The sequence below is a fragment of the Kogia breviceps genome, chromosome 3 (assembly GCF_026419965.1).
Source record: "Kogia breviceps isolate mKogBre1 chromosome 3, mKogBre1 haplotype 1, whole genome shotgun sequence".
In the NCBI taxonomy this organism is placed as follows: Eukaryota; Metazoa; Chordata; class Mammalia; order Artiodactyla; family Physeteridae; genus Kogia; species Kogia breviceps.
The window spans coordinates 94,710,577-94,723,913 of NC_081312.1; the positions used below are offsets into that span (position 1 = coordinate 94,710,577).

The 13,337-nt window shown below is 44.1% G+C and overlaps 1 protein-coding gene across 6 annotated transcripts in view; it reads left to right on the top strand.

The window, feature by feature from the left end:
• The window catches only part of GLDN (gliomedin), a 73,901-nt gene extending 60,872 nt beyond the window's left edge, over positions 1–13,029 (top strand). For 4 of the 6 annotated variants that reach the window (XM_067029251.1, XM_067029254.1, XM_067029252.1 and 1 more), the window contains 4 exons: positions 1,656–1,739; positions 1,837–1,962; positions 3,501–3,651; positions 6,037–7,668. In XM_067029251.1, coding sequence (XP_066885352.1) covers positions 1,656–1,739; positions 1,837–1,962; positions 3,501–3,651; positions 6,037–6,514 — 839 coding nt within the window. In that variant the 3' untranslated portion in view covers positions 6,515–7,668. Of the gene's footprint in view, positions 1–1,655; positions 1,740–1,836; positions 1,963–3,500; positions 3,652–6,036; positions 7,669–12,670 lie in introns of those variants that run through there. The other 2 variants (XM_067029253.1, XM_067029250.1) reach the window with 2 other exon arrangements.
• Positions 13,030–13,337: the final 308 nt, after the last annotated feature.

The following is a 13,337-nucleotide window of genomic DNA, read 5'->3' on the forward strand; positions in this document are numbered from 1 at the left end:
GAGCCTGATTACGATCCTGCCCAGCAGTTAGCTGGCTGTTAAATCACCGCAGAGCTGCTCCCGCCCCGGGTCAGTGCCACCCCCCTCACCATTAGCATCACCCTTTGTTCAGCCTCCCTTGGACTGTGAGCTCAGTGGGAACCTTCCCCTGAGTGGAGGGGAGGTCTGACCTTGCTCTTTGGGAATTCTGATTTGCCAGAGGCTCTGTCAGCAGTGAGAGGGATGCTGGAGAGGTGCTGTCCTCCACCTCGCCTGTCTACCAAGAGGCTGGTCTGCAGGGGATGGGCTCCAGGGTTGTGAAAACTGCTTTAAAAGAGAGGCCGTTATCTTCCACTCTTCCTCCTGGAAATGAGTCCTCGTTGAACCCAGCATCTGAACTTGACCCTCTCTCCTGCTCCAACTCCCTTTCTTTAACCCCTATCCCACTCCCACAGCCTTAGAAGCTGGTGGGCGCTACATGACTTAATGAGGGCCTTTTCTTCAGACTAAGAATGGGAGGGTCTCTCTGTCACCCTCTTGTGCGAAGCCCAAGCCCCTAAGCAGAAACTCCAGACGAAACCCAGGACGGCAGCATTGCGTGGGGGGGAGTCTAACAGATCCCGAGACTGCTCTCTTCGAGTGACAAAGGGCTCCAGAGAGACACAGGCTCATCCAGCTAAAGGAAGACTAGAGACCGCAGAGGGTCCTGCCTGCTTATTTTGCTGATAAAGAAACCTCTCTAGTTTATTCTATGAGTTCCCCTAGTGACAGTGGAGGTGCTCCTTTCTATCAGGCAACCACAGGGTGATTGGAAATCCTCAGAATTTGTCTAGGGAAGTGGGCCTGGCCTTCCTTAGAAAGCCTGATTTGCCCCGACCTGCCCCCAGGTAGGGGGTCCTTACACCCAGGCAGTTCACTCCCTCTCGTCTTCACACTGACCATATTCCTCCCTGCCTCCTGTCCTGCTTCTGCCACCCCGAGCCACCTCTCCACCAAATGTCTGAAGTAAGCCCGTTTGCTAAGGGGAACAATGACAAGACAAGGAGGATGAATTTGAGCTCAGTTGTAGCCTCAAACCAACTGTGGATCAGGTGCCCCTCAAGAACCTGGGTCCCACAGGCCTTCAAGCAGAAACAAGTGGGAAATGAGGTGGGAAGGCGCTCAAATCTTTCTGTGCTGGGCTGCCTCTAGGCTCCTTCTTCCTCTGTGATTCTACTCCCTGGCAGTTCAGGAAGACAGAGTGAAGTGGGTCACCCCATCGTGAGACTGCTCCCTCATCCCCATCAGCTTCCCTGAAAGTGAAAATCTCTCCAGAAAAATGCAGACTGTGATAGATTCCCACTGGCCCAGAAGGGCCAGGAACATGTCAGTAAGCCCCTCTTTCTCCAAGGTTGCTCAGGGCTTGGATGGCTGACTCAGGTGACATTTTCCTGACTGTAGTATCTTAGCAACTATGGTCATGGAACGCTTGTGGAAACTCCCCAGGGAGGGGAAAAAATTTGGAAGTGTATGACTTGGTGCTTAAAAGCAAGCAAGCAAAAACCTCAGTGAGCCTATTGTAAAGGATGCTTATGGAAGTAGAGTCTGGATTGAGGCTGTGTAACCAGTTATAAAGTTATACATATCTCACTGTGCCAACTAGTTTGCTCTGTTTATCGTTGTTGTTGTTGTTTTAGGTGAGACGTGTGCTGTACCAAATGATGATACCTTGGTTGGAAAAGCTGATGAGAAAGTCAGTGAACACCATTCCCTGCAAGCAGGTACAGAAACGAAGCATCCTGTTTTAAAATTCAGAAATCAGGTGGCTAAAAGTCATAATTGGTAGGTGAGTAACTTTCCTTTCTTTTCTTTTGGTAGAATCCATGATCACGTCCATTGGAAATCCAACACAAGTTTTGAAAGTTAAAGAGACGTTTGGGACTTGGATAAGAGAGTCTGCTAACAAGAGTGATGAACGGATATGGGTGACTGAACATTTTTCAGGTGCTTTCACTTGGCGGACGATCCATATCTGTGTTGTAATTGTATCTTTCGTCCACTGCCTCCTTTCAGGCTTATCCTATTTCTGTGTCTGAAGTCCCTGCTAATTGGTGTAACAGACTTGCTTTTTATTTTAGAAAGCCCAAATGAGTAGGCAGAATACTTTTCTCAGTTCAGCACACTGGTGACAAGCCTTGCAGTTCAGGTCACAGGGACATGACCAGGGCACCCTCAGTGTAGCTTATTCCAATTTTCAGCAAAGTGTCCAGAAGGAAACAAATAGCATTATGACTGATGGCTTTATAAACCCCAAAAACCGTAATGTGGAAGAAATGTTGGAGACAAATTCTTCTGCATGGTCTATCTTTCTTTAAGGAGAGTACTTTTGGCCACTTTTCTCAGATATCTGTGGGCAGAGAGCCCAGGGCAGAGGGTGAAGTGTCATCTTGCAGGTCTGCTGCATCTGAGCATGACCCTAGTTACACTTCCCCAAAGGAATCTGGTCAGGAATTGCCAGTGGTAGTAGCAGTGGCCCCATGCCAGAAGAGGCCTGGCCATACCTACTAGTCAGAGCAATAGCTGAGATACGCTGCTTCATTTCATCAAGGCTCACACATCAGCTGGCAGTAACTGCCTGGATGACCAGCTGAGAAGGATTCTGTGGCTCAAAAGGAAAGAGCAAGGTCATGAGTCAGCATGGCCACTGTGGAGTGCAAGAGGCAGAAGGTGACTGCACGGTGCTCTTCCCCATACAGGCCTATGTCAGCCTGGTAGAAAATTTTATAAAATCGTAGGGGAGAGGGTGATGCCATTTTCCTGGGAGGATCAAAGCCAACTCTGTGGTTACTATGTTGAAAAGATGGTTCGGAAAAGGAAACAAAACTGAGTTATTTGTAGTGAGGTGGATGGACCTAGAGTCTGTCATACAGCGTGAAGTGAGTCAGAAAGAGAAAAACAAATACCGTATGCTAACACATATATATGGAATCTAAAAAAAAAAAGGGTTCTGAAGAACCTAGGGCCAGGACAGGAATAAAGACGCAGATGTAGAGAATGAACTTAAGGACACGGGGAGGGGGAAGGGTAAGCTGGGACGAAGTGAGAGAGTGGCGTGGACATATATACACTACCAAATGTAAAATAGATAGCTAGTGGGAAGCCGCACAGCACAGGGAGATCAGCTTAATGCTTTGTGACCACCTAGAGGGGTGGGATAGGGAGGGTGGGAGGGAGACGCAAGAGGGAGGAGATATGGGGATATATGTATATGTATAGCTGATTCACTTTGTTATACAGCAGAAACCAACACAACAGTGTAAAGCAATTATACTCCAGTAAAGATGTTAAAAAAAAAAAAACTTAAAAAAAGATGGTTCGGGAATCCATAGAAGAGAATTGGTCTTTGAGTTTGAGAGCCTGAGACTCTTGAAAGTGGACAGGGACCCTTACAGGACATCTCACTCTCACCTTCCATCCTTTTAACTTCCTCCCCTGACTCACTCCCAAGCTGTGATTGCCTTTTGCTGGCTTCCCTCCTGCAGGCCTCAGGGTGAAGGAATTCCAGGACCAGCCCTCACTGCTAAACAGCAGTTATACGCTCATCCACCTCCCGTACTATTTCCATGGCTGTGGGCACACCGTTCACAACAACTCTCTCTACTATCACAAAGGAGGCTCCAACACCATAGTGAGGTGAGTCCCCTGGGGCCCCTGGCACCCTCCTCTCTGCCCCACAGCCCATCCTTCAACTACTTAAGGGAAGGGACTGTGGTTCCATCATCTTTATGTCCCCAGGGGTGACACACAGCCAGAGGTCAGTGAGGGTTTGCTGACCAAATGAACCACAGGACACGATGAGTGAGCCCCATATCTGCATTTATTGCTGGTCTGGACACCAAGAGTAAGGTCAGGGCCAGAGAGAAGGAGGCCTGGGGTGATAACAGCAGCAGCTATCTCATCCTTTAGGAAAGGAAAGCAGCGGAACCCAGAGCTCCCTCTAGCAGGAAGGTATCATACCCTGAAATCGGTTTTGCTCTGAAAAATGTTGGGTATGAAGAATTTCATGTCATGGCTGAGATCACCGAGGATGAGAGACTGCAAGGCAAAGTCAGGGTCCCCGCCTTCAGATTGCTCTGTCATGCTGACGGAGCCCTCGCCAGGCCACCTCCCCTGCTCCCTCTGCTTTCCCACGGGGAGGGGAGGTGGCCACACAGGTAGTCGGTGCCCAGGGCAGCAGCCCAAGCTTCCTGGCTTCACACAAGAATTGCTGAAAGTTGTCTGCATGGCTGCAGAAGAAATCGAGTTTTGGGCTTTAGAGGCGGAAGCGGGTCATCTTGGGCAAATCAAGAGAGCAGTGAACTCACGTTCCAACTCTCCTGCCTACTTACTCATGGCCTCAGAGGAGAGACTCCACCTCCTATGACCTCCATGTCCTCATTAAAAATGCAAAGGCGGACCAGAGCCTCTGCAGCCCTCCACTGTACCCCCCTCTGAAATGACCATTCCAGTGCTATGAAAGCCATGTTTCTCGTCGTTCCAAATAAGAGACAAGGATCTTGAGGGAGGACTGGATCCCTTCTCTCTCTCCCTCTGTGAGATCCAGCTTCAACAACCTTGTTGGTGCTGCAGAGCTAGGCTAGGATCAGGGCAGGTCTCCTAGTACATCGTGCAGTTAAACCAGCCACATTAGACACACGTGTCAGCCGTGGCTGAAAGCGTCCCCTCCTGTGCCTCTCACCCCCCTCTACTGGGCTTCTGCACCACCTCGTCATCGGGAGAGCATCTTGCGCTAACAGAACAAGATAACTGGCTCTCCTCCCGTTCAGAAGCCTTCTTTCCCTAGACATGCTCCTTTCTGTTACATTTGTTGCCATTCAATCCTGTGGCTCCCGGGGATGCTGTTACATGGGGTGGTAGGAGGGGAGCTCTGGGGTAAATGAGCCCAAAGGAGGACTGGCCACCCTAAGAAAGAGTGTCTTCTAATGACACTAAGTTTGCATGAGGCACTGGTTAGGAGACCTATGCTGGGGCCCTGCTCCAGTGCCAGGCCACAGACTGGGAGGAGAAGGAGAGGCAGACTGGAATTAGACCCTTTTTTTTTTGCTGGGAGAGGCAAGCCTCATCAAGGAATGCAGTTGTAGGTGCCAGTACTAGTCAGGAACCCAATGGTAGTCCTGAATCCCGGGCATTCAGAGGAAGGAGAACCCCGAGAGCTGAGATGGGCAAGCAGGGCCTTCTCAAGCCCTCACTCTTGTTTCTTTTCAAGCTCACTTCAGGGTTTCTCGATTGGTTTCAAGCTCGCTATGTTCCAGTGCATACCCGCAGCTTCACACCCTTCACTTCTTCTGCTGCTCAATGGCGCCCTCTAGTGTTTTTTCTTTTCCTTTAGCCTAAAGTTCCTGAATTTTCATTCCTGCAGTTGAATCATAATCCACTTTTGATATGATCTAGACGTGGAGTCTGGCAAATCAGACGGCCTCTGGGAGCTGAGGGGTATGGGATTTCATGCCGTCACTTCATTGATCCAGTCACTTATCAGACAAGAAAAATGACGTCACGGCCATGACTGCCGCTTCGCTTCTCAGTTGGTGACTTCCTTTGTTGAGCCTCCTGTGAAATTTTTGTCTTAAAACTCCAGCATGGAGTAGAGGAAGAACCCCCAAGCTTGGAATCAAAAGCCTGAGTTTAAACTCTGACTCTGATACTTACCTGCGTTCCTGGGCCAGTCACTTCTCCTTTTCACATTAGTAAAATGAAACGACTGGACTAGATTATCTTTTAAGGCCCCTTACAACTTTGAGAGGGCATTTCAGGAGGTCAGCAAACACCTGAGGCTTCAGGAGGTTAAGGAATTTTATCAGGGTCACAGGGTTAGTAGGTGGACACTGAGATGTAGTCACCATCCTCTACATCCTTGCTGCTCACACCACTGCAGATGGAACAGTAGAATGAGCACAACCTGGGAACTTATTAGAAATGCAGAATCCCAGGCCCCACCCCAGTTTAATGGAGGAGCCTAAAGAAACCACCCTTGTCCACAAAAATGGTGGCTCATATCTACTTTTTTATACATTTCAGATTTGAATTTGGCAAAGAGACATCCCAAACTCTGAAGCTTGAAAATGCCTTGTATTTTGATCGAAAATACCTCTTTGCAAATTCCAAGACGTACTTCAATTTAGCTGTAGATGAAAAGGGCCTTTGGATTATCTATGCTTCCAGTGTGGATGGCTCGAGCATCCTTGTCGCACAGCTGGACGAGAGGACCTTCTCTGTGGTGCAGCACATCAACACCACATACCCCAAATCCAAGGCTGGCAACGCCTTCATTGCCCAAGGGATCCTCTATGTCACGGACACCAAAGATATGAGGATAACATTTGCCTTTGATTTGTTAGGAGGGAAACAGATCAATGCAAACTTCGATTTAAGAACTTCCCCATCTGTTCTTGCCATGTTATCATACAATATGAGAGACCAGAATTTATATTCGTGGGAAGATGGCCATTTAATGCTTTATCCTGTACAGTTTTTGTCAGCTACATTAAACCAGTGATGGGATGAATTCTATTCCCCTCAGTAAATTTCAGCTGTTCTCTGGTACCATGTATATCCCAATAGAAAACTTGTCTTTAAGGGTGGTCAGGTACTTAGCTGTCATAATCACATGACATGGGTATTTATATGGTTGGTGACCCCCTTTTAATTCAGATTCTGTAGGAGAAAATAACAGATTGGAACTCAAAAATGGCTGATATTTGGTGATTCCTTTACGAACTAGCTGGGCAAGTTACCTCTCCCTCTTTAGGTTTTGTTTTCCCCACTGGTAATTTGAAAGGGCTGGCTAAGATGGTTGGTAAGATTTCCTCAAGTTGTAGGGAATTCTGTGATTCTTAGCTGTTGCTGCTCTCACAACTTTTACATATTTGGTTTTGTTTTTTTGGGTTTTAGCCACATGCTGAGCAATTTTACCTCTGAGTTGATCAGCCTGATTGCTTGAGCAACAAATTCCTTAGTGATGACTTGGTGCCTTGGAAGCTGCACTGCCCCCTTAAGTCTGCTGAGGTACCTTATTACCCCTAATTTATTACCTTTCTCTGCATCTGCACCTGCCACCAGAGCACCAGAGTGGCCATTATCCTCAGCTCCTGATTACCACTCCAAGATTAGCAAAAGCCAGGAACAGCTACCTGCTCGTGTTTCCTAATGAAACAGAAACAGGCCCTTCCAGGTTCCTATCAATTTCTGATCATGCTGATACACAGGTTGGGTCATAAACATTGAATCCTCAGGTCTTGCAGGGCTCTTCTGCCACAGATATGGATCTGCTATCAGAGTAAATTCTGTGCTAGTGGGCATTACTCTGGCGAGAACCTTGGGAAGCACTTTGCAGTTTTCAGAAGAGAGGCACCATTCATGGTTATTATCTAGAAGAGGGATGAGCAAACTGTGACCCTCGGGCCAAAGCCAGCCCATCGTCTGTTTTTGTAAACAAAGTTTTATTCCACACAGTCACAGGCATTTGGTTATGTGTTATAGTATATGACTACTTTTCCTCTACACTGGCAAAGTTGAATCACTGCAAGAAAGTTGAGTAACAGCCCAAAAAACCTAAAACATTTACTCTCTGGCCCTTTACAGCAAAAGTTTGCCAACCCCTGATCTAGAATATAAAGTGAGCCTGATTCTTGAAAGGGCTTATTCACCTGAGCCTGTTTGTTATATTTTGTTTTGTTCCAGACGAAAAAGTGGTCATTTATATGGCTTGAGTTTTTGGTAAAGAAGAAGGGTGAGAACAGCATAAAATTAAGTGGCCCTCCCAAAAACTAGTTAATGGACGGGTAAGATAGGTTCTTACCCTAATATAGTTGTTTTTTTGTTTTTTGGGGTTTTTTTTTTGCAGTACGCGGGCCTCTCACTGCCATGGCCTCTCCCGTTGCGGAGCCGCGCAGGCTCAGCCGCCATGGCTCACGGGCCCAGCCGCTCCGCGGCATGTGGGATCTTCCCGGACCGGGGCACGAACCTGTGTCCCCTGCATCGGCAGGCGGACTCTCAACCACTGCACCACCAGGGAAGCCCACCCTAATATAGTTTTAAAGAATGTGATCTGGTTCCTTCGGATGCAAGGAGAAAATCCAATTTAACCTGCTCCTAAATGCCCTTGGATACACATATTTTCTGCCAATTCAGTTCTTCAAACATCCTTCAGCCCAGCACTGAGGTCCAGGCAGCGCCACCGAGAGTCGAAAGGAATCTGGAAAGTTTCTGTGGTTCTGCAGCCAGGAAAGAGACCTAGGGAAATACTTATGTAAAGATTTTTCAGCAACTTGCCCTCACTGAATACATGAATGTGTTGGGGGGAGAGCTTCTGAAACTTTTCCACTGGAGCCAAATCGATTCTCAGTGGCCCTGAGTCCTGGTTTTATACGTTATTAATAGAAGCATTTTAAAACTGAGCAGATGTACAGATTTAAATATTTAAATCTCCCCACACCCTGAATAAACCTAGGCAGCTATTAGGGAATTTATTGTTGATGTGTTCTCAAAATAATGGGTATTTGAAACTTTTTCCCCACTTTTTAATTAGATTGGTTGTGTCATGTCATCACAGCTTTTAAAAAATACTCTTCAGATTCATGTCTCATAACAAAGTAAAATAGAGTTTCATGTTCAAGATCAATGTGTTTAATATATACTAGTCTTCTTTTAAACTATTTAAAAATATGCATTGCTGTTTCTGGACATAGGGGACCTGAATATGTGTATAATTTCATAGTGCTATTTGTAATAGAAATATATACAATACTAATTGTATACACAGTAGCAAACAAAAGAGGTTACTTATTGAGTTAGCACATATTTCTTTTAGAAAATAAGTTTTAGAAACCCTAGTCTTGATATTTGGGCTATCTTAGCACCCTTAATTTTTGGTAAGGAATCATATACTACTACTAGCGAAGTTTATACTGGGATTTCTCTCTCTCTCTCTCTCTCTCTCTCTCTCTTTTTTTTTTTTTTTTTTTTTTGCTATGGCAGAGTAATATAAGGACAACTGAGTTTGACCAACAAACAAAGATGAGTAATTTCATAGTAAGGGTGACAAGTTTGTCTTTACAGAGTGAAAAGAATTCAGATTTTACTCATTCTTTCCTGCAGTGTTTGATTTTTTAAAAAAAGAGAGAGGGAGAAAGGTTTGAGCTCACTGCTAAAATAGAATGTACCACCTAATGTTTTTAAGTCAAGATATCATTTTAGCAGTTTACATTGTCACTTATAACCAAAGTTACTTTAAAGCACTTTCCAACGTCTGTACTTCTGATGTCAGAGTCAAACCAGAAAATTCTCGAATTCTTCTTTAATCTAAAGCAGATAGCTTCCCACCAGAAAGTAAATAAAACCACCCCTCCCAACCTCAAATGGGGGTGAACCCTATTTCAAAGCATTTTCTTGCAAACTGATAGTGTCCTATTGAAGCCATGTGGTGGTTATGATCTCAATGTATCACTAAGCACAGGTGTTAGGACAAAGAAAGAGTCCTGGGGGAAAAGTTTTAAAATGAGGAATTCTGATCTTAGGTACCTTCACAGTCTCTTACCTTCCAAGTTTGCAAGATAAAAAAGTCAAATGAGACACCAAAATGCTTGAAGAACCAGGTGTCATTTTCTAGCTGCGCAGACTACACTTTGGCTGTGACTGGCTGATCACAAACCATATGAAGGAGAAGTTTGTGATCAGGCTTTTCAGTCTTCATGCAGCTGCTGTGACCTGGTGTACCACACTGCATTAAAAGCCATAATATCCAATCTGTAACCACAGATTCTGAGCTATTCTGAACAACAAATGAATCATAGTGAATGTCTCTTTTTTGGTTGGAAATTATTTAACTTTAATAAGTCAATAAAAATAATCATTGCTGAACACAGTCACATGTTGAAACAAGTGTAGTGTTATCTTTACCTCTTATTAATTTACATGTAACATTTAAAAGAAAAAATAACAACCAAAAACCAATATTGTGGTAGAATTATATTTGTTGCTCCTCTGTTCAAACTCTCACAGTTTGCTAGCTCTTTTGAATACTGAAAAAAATCATTGATATGGACTGTGTTTTCTCTATAGAAAAACATGAAAAAGGTACAACTAGTTACTAAAACTAGATAGATACTTACAGACATAAATGCAATGAATATTTGCTAACTTATTGGCTTAGGTGAGGCAACTACAAAGGGTATGACTTTTTAGGCTAAAAATAAAAAAGAAGAAATTTTTAAAATTGGATTTGTGTGAATTTGGGCAAGTCTCTCAATCCCTCAGAGCCTCTGTTTCATATGTAAAATGTGGATAATAGTACTACTTACCTCCTTTGATTTTTCTATGTGAAATGAGAAATGCTTTAAAAATTATATGATTCTTAATAAATTATAAATGCAACTTTTATAGTTCATCCCTACAGGGAACCAGAGTGACCCTGTTATTCTTACAGCCTTATTCAAGGGCTGCAGAGATGAGTGAGGGGCACAGCATCAACAGTTTCTATCTATTGGTCTGTTTGACGAGGTAGTTAACACTTCATGTCACCAAAAAATGGTCCCTTAGTCACACAACAAATTTACAATAAAAATGCCCTCAAATAATGAAAAAACAATTCAAGGACCTGCTGCCTTGATCTGCAGAGCTTGTTTATAACCTTCTCTAGAAGTGTCTCTGTTACTGGGAGGCCCAGGCATGCACTACTGATGACTTTTGTCTTTAAAATAATACAAAACAAAAAAGAAATAAAAGTTCATGAAGAACATAGCCTTGCCCCTTTAATTGAACCATTCAGACCTTGCATGGGATGTTAACATATTCAATCTTATAGCTGTTCACTCTAAGATTTAAAATAATAAAGAAATTAACTTGTCTTCCTACCTTTCCCTCCAAGCAATTTGCCATGATCCGTCTCAAAAACTAAACTACTTGAAAAGTGGTGGTTAAACTACTTTCTAAAATCTAAAAAATTAATTTTAAAATTGCTAAAGTCTTGTGTCTAGCAATCTGGCATGGTCAGTGTCCCAAACTCATTTGCCAAGAGGCCACCTACACAATCACGGGATTACAAATGGTCAACACTAGATAGAACCTTCACAGAATACCCACTCCAACCCTCTCATTTAAAAGCCTAGAAAAGGTGAGGTCAGAGAAGATTCACCTAACATCACAGCTTAAATGCCAAGGTAAACATGAGACACTGTTTCCTGATTTTATGATCATGTTTTCCACCTCACTCTGCCACTTGCAAAGGAAGGACCTGGTCTCTGTAACAGGAAAGAGAAAATAATTAACTTTGAAGATTTTTTCAAAAGGCATTCCTTTTTGAAAAGCTCTATCTAGAGGAAAATGTCAAATCAAGCCTAGTCAGGCAGAGAATACTCCTCACCAAAGAATTTCTCAGCAGTCATCACCTTCTGACTATTGGTAGATAAGCATGCTGAAGCAGTGCCACGTGTTACTCTAAAAACTGCCCCACCACTGGTCAACCCTTCCTGTCCAAAGTTTTAGAGACATCAACACAACTACTGCCTGGTGATTACCAGCTATGGGCCATGGTCTCTTCTAGGCAATCTGAACACATTATTTCACTTAATCATAGATGCTCAAGTGGAAAAGTCCTTAAATATCATCTGTTCTCTCTGCTCAATGTTTTAATCCTCTCTCCAAGCATAGCAGACACTGTGATGCACTCACTACATGGATTCCACTTCAGAAAAGACTTTCTGCCCCTGGTGCTGGGAGTGCTGTTGGCATATAGCCTTCAGCCGTCAGCCCCTTCAGGAATTGCCTCGTCTGCAGAGATCCCCTCCACCCAGAAAGCACTCCCTCATCCAATGACAGATCAGTGTGAGTATAAGGGCCTGGGCAACTCAGCCCAACTTGGAACTACTCTAAAGGGCCTTTCTAGTGCTAGAGATCCCCAGGGCTCAGCCAAATCTGTCACTGGACCTGCATCACAGACTGACTTTTCCTTCTGTCCTCTTGCTTCCTTCTCCTCCAATCCTTCCAAAGGTATTGATAACAAGGACACTCTTTAATGACATCCTACTAGCTAAACTCCATCTCAGAGTTTGCTTCCTGAGGAACTCAATCTGTTGTAGAGTTACCAGGTGAAATACAGGATGCCCAGCTAAATTTTAACTTCAGGTAAAGAACAACAATTTTTTTAGTATAAATATGTCCCAGATAAGGCATGGGATATACTTACACTAAAAATTTTGTTTTTCTGAAATTCTTACTTAACTGAGAGTCCTGTATTTATATTTACCAAATCTGGGAACCCTAACCATATGTGGTCCCAGAATGAAGCCACTGATGGGGCTTTGGAGCTGAGTGCTTCACCACCCTGTTTGCAATAAGGACCTCATGGCTGACAGTAGATTGAGCACTCTAGAACAATGTGGTGGTCCAATCGTTAGAACCTTCTTTGGTGGGAAGCTGGCATGGTATAGCAGTGGAAAGGAATACATCAGCTTATGTTTTATATCAGGTGTTTGAGATCATGGAGAAATAGGGACTAAAAGGATAATGAAATCAGGTGGCTATTGCTAAGCTTGATTGACCCTCTAAAAGGAAAAAGATAATAAAAAGCTGAGATCAATTAACTGCCAACTGAAAGCTATGTGGGAAAGCCCAGGACCTCCTTAGCAGCTCACAAAGAGGCTCTTGTCTTCTGCAGTAGAAGGGCAGAAAAAGCTGAGGACCAGACCCCGGACTTGAAGATCAGCTCCAAAGAAGCTTTTTGCCAAGCTCCAAAGAAAATTAAACTCCCAACAGAAGAAAGTCACTATACCCAGGTGAGGACATGGCCAGAGAAAGATTGGGACTCTGCCATTTGGGATGGAGATATCTGGGTCAGCAGTTTCCAAGTTGCAGTTTGTGGAGTGTTTGTGGTCATTTAGAAACAAAGGGGAAGTTCAAGGATGCATTAAATCAAGCTTGTTGGCAAAGTTTTTTCTGTAAAAGGTCTGATAATAAATATATTAGGCTTTGTGGGGCACGCGGTCTCTGAACTGTTGCAACTCCTGAACTCTGCTGTTGTGGCTGAAAACACTCACAGACAATACGCCAATGAGTGAGCATGGCTGATTGCAATACAACTTACGGACACTGAAATTTGAATGTTATCACTTTCATGTGTCACAAAATGGTTTTAACTATTTAAAAATGTAAAAAGCATTCTTAGCTTGCAGACTGCACAAAGAAGGTGTGGGCCGGATTTCACCTACACCTGGTTTCAAGTTGCTGAAACCTGGTGTGATCTTGTGATTTATAATAAGAAATATATATTGGTCTTTGTCTCCTTTCTGGCACAGAGCTCCTAGACCTCAGAATTTCCTGTGATG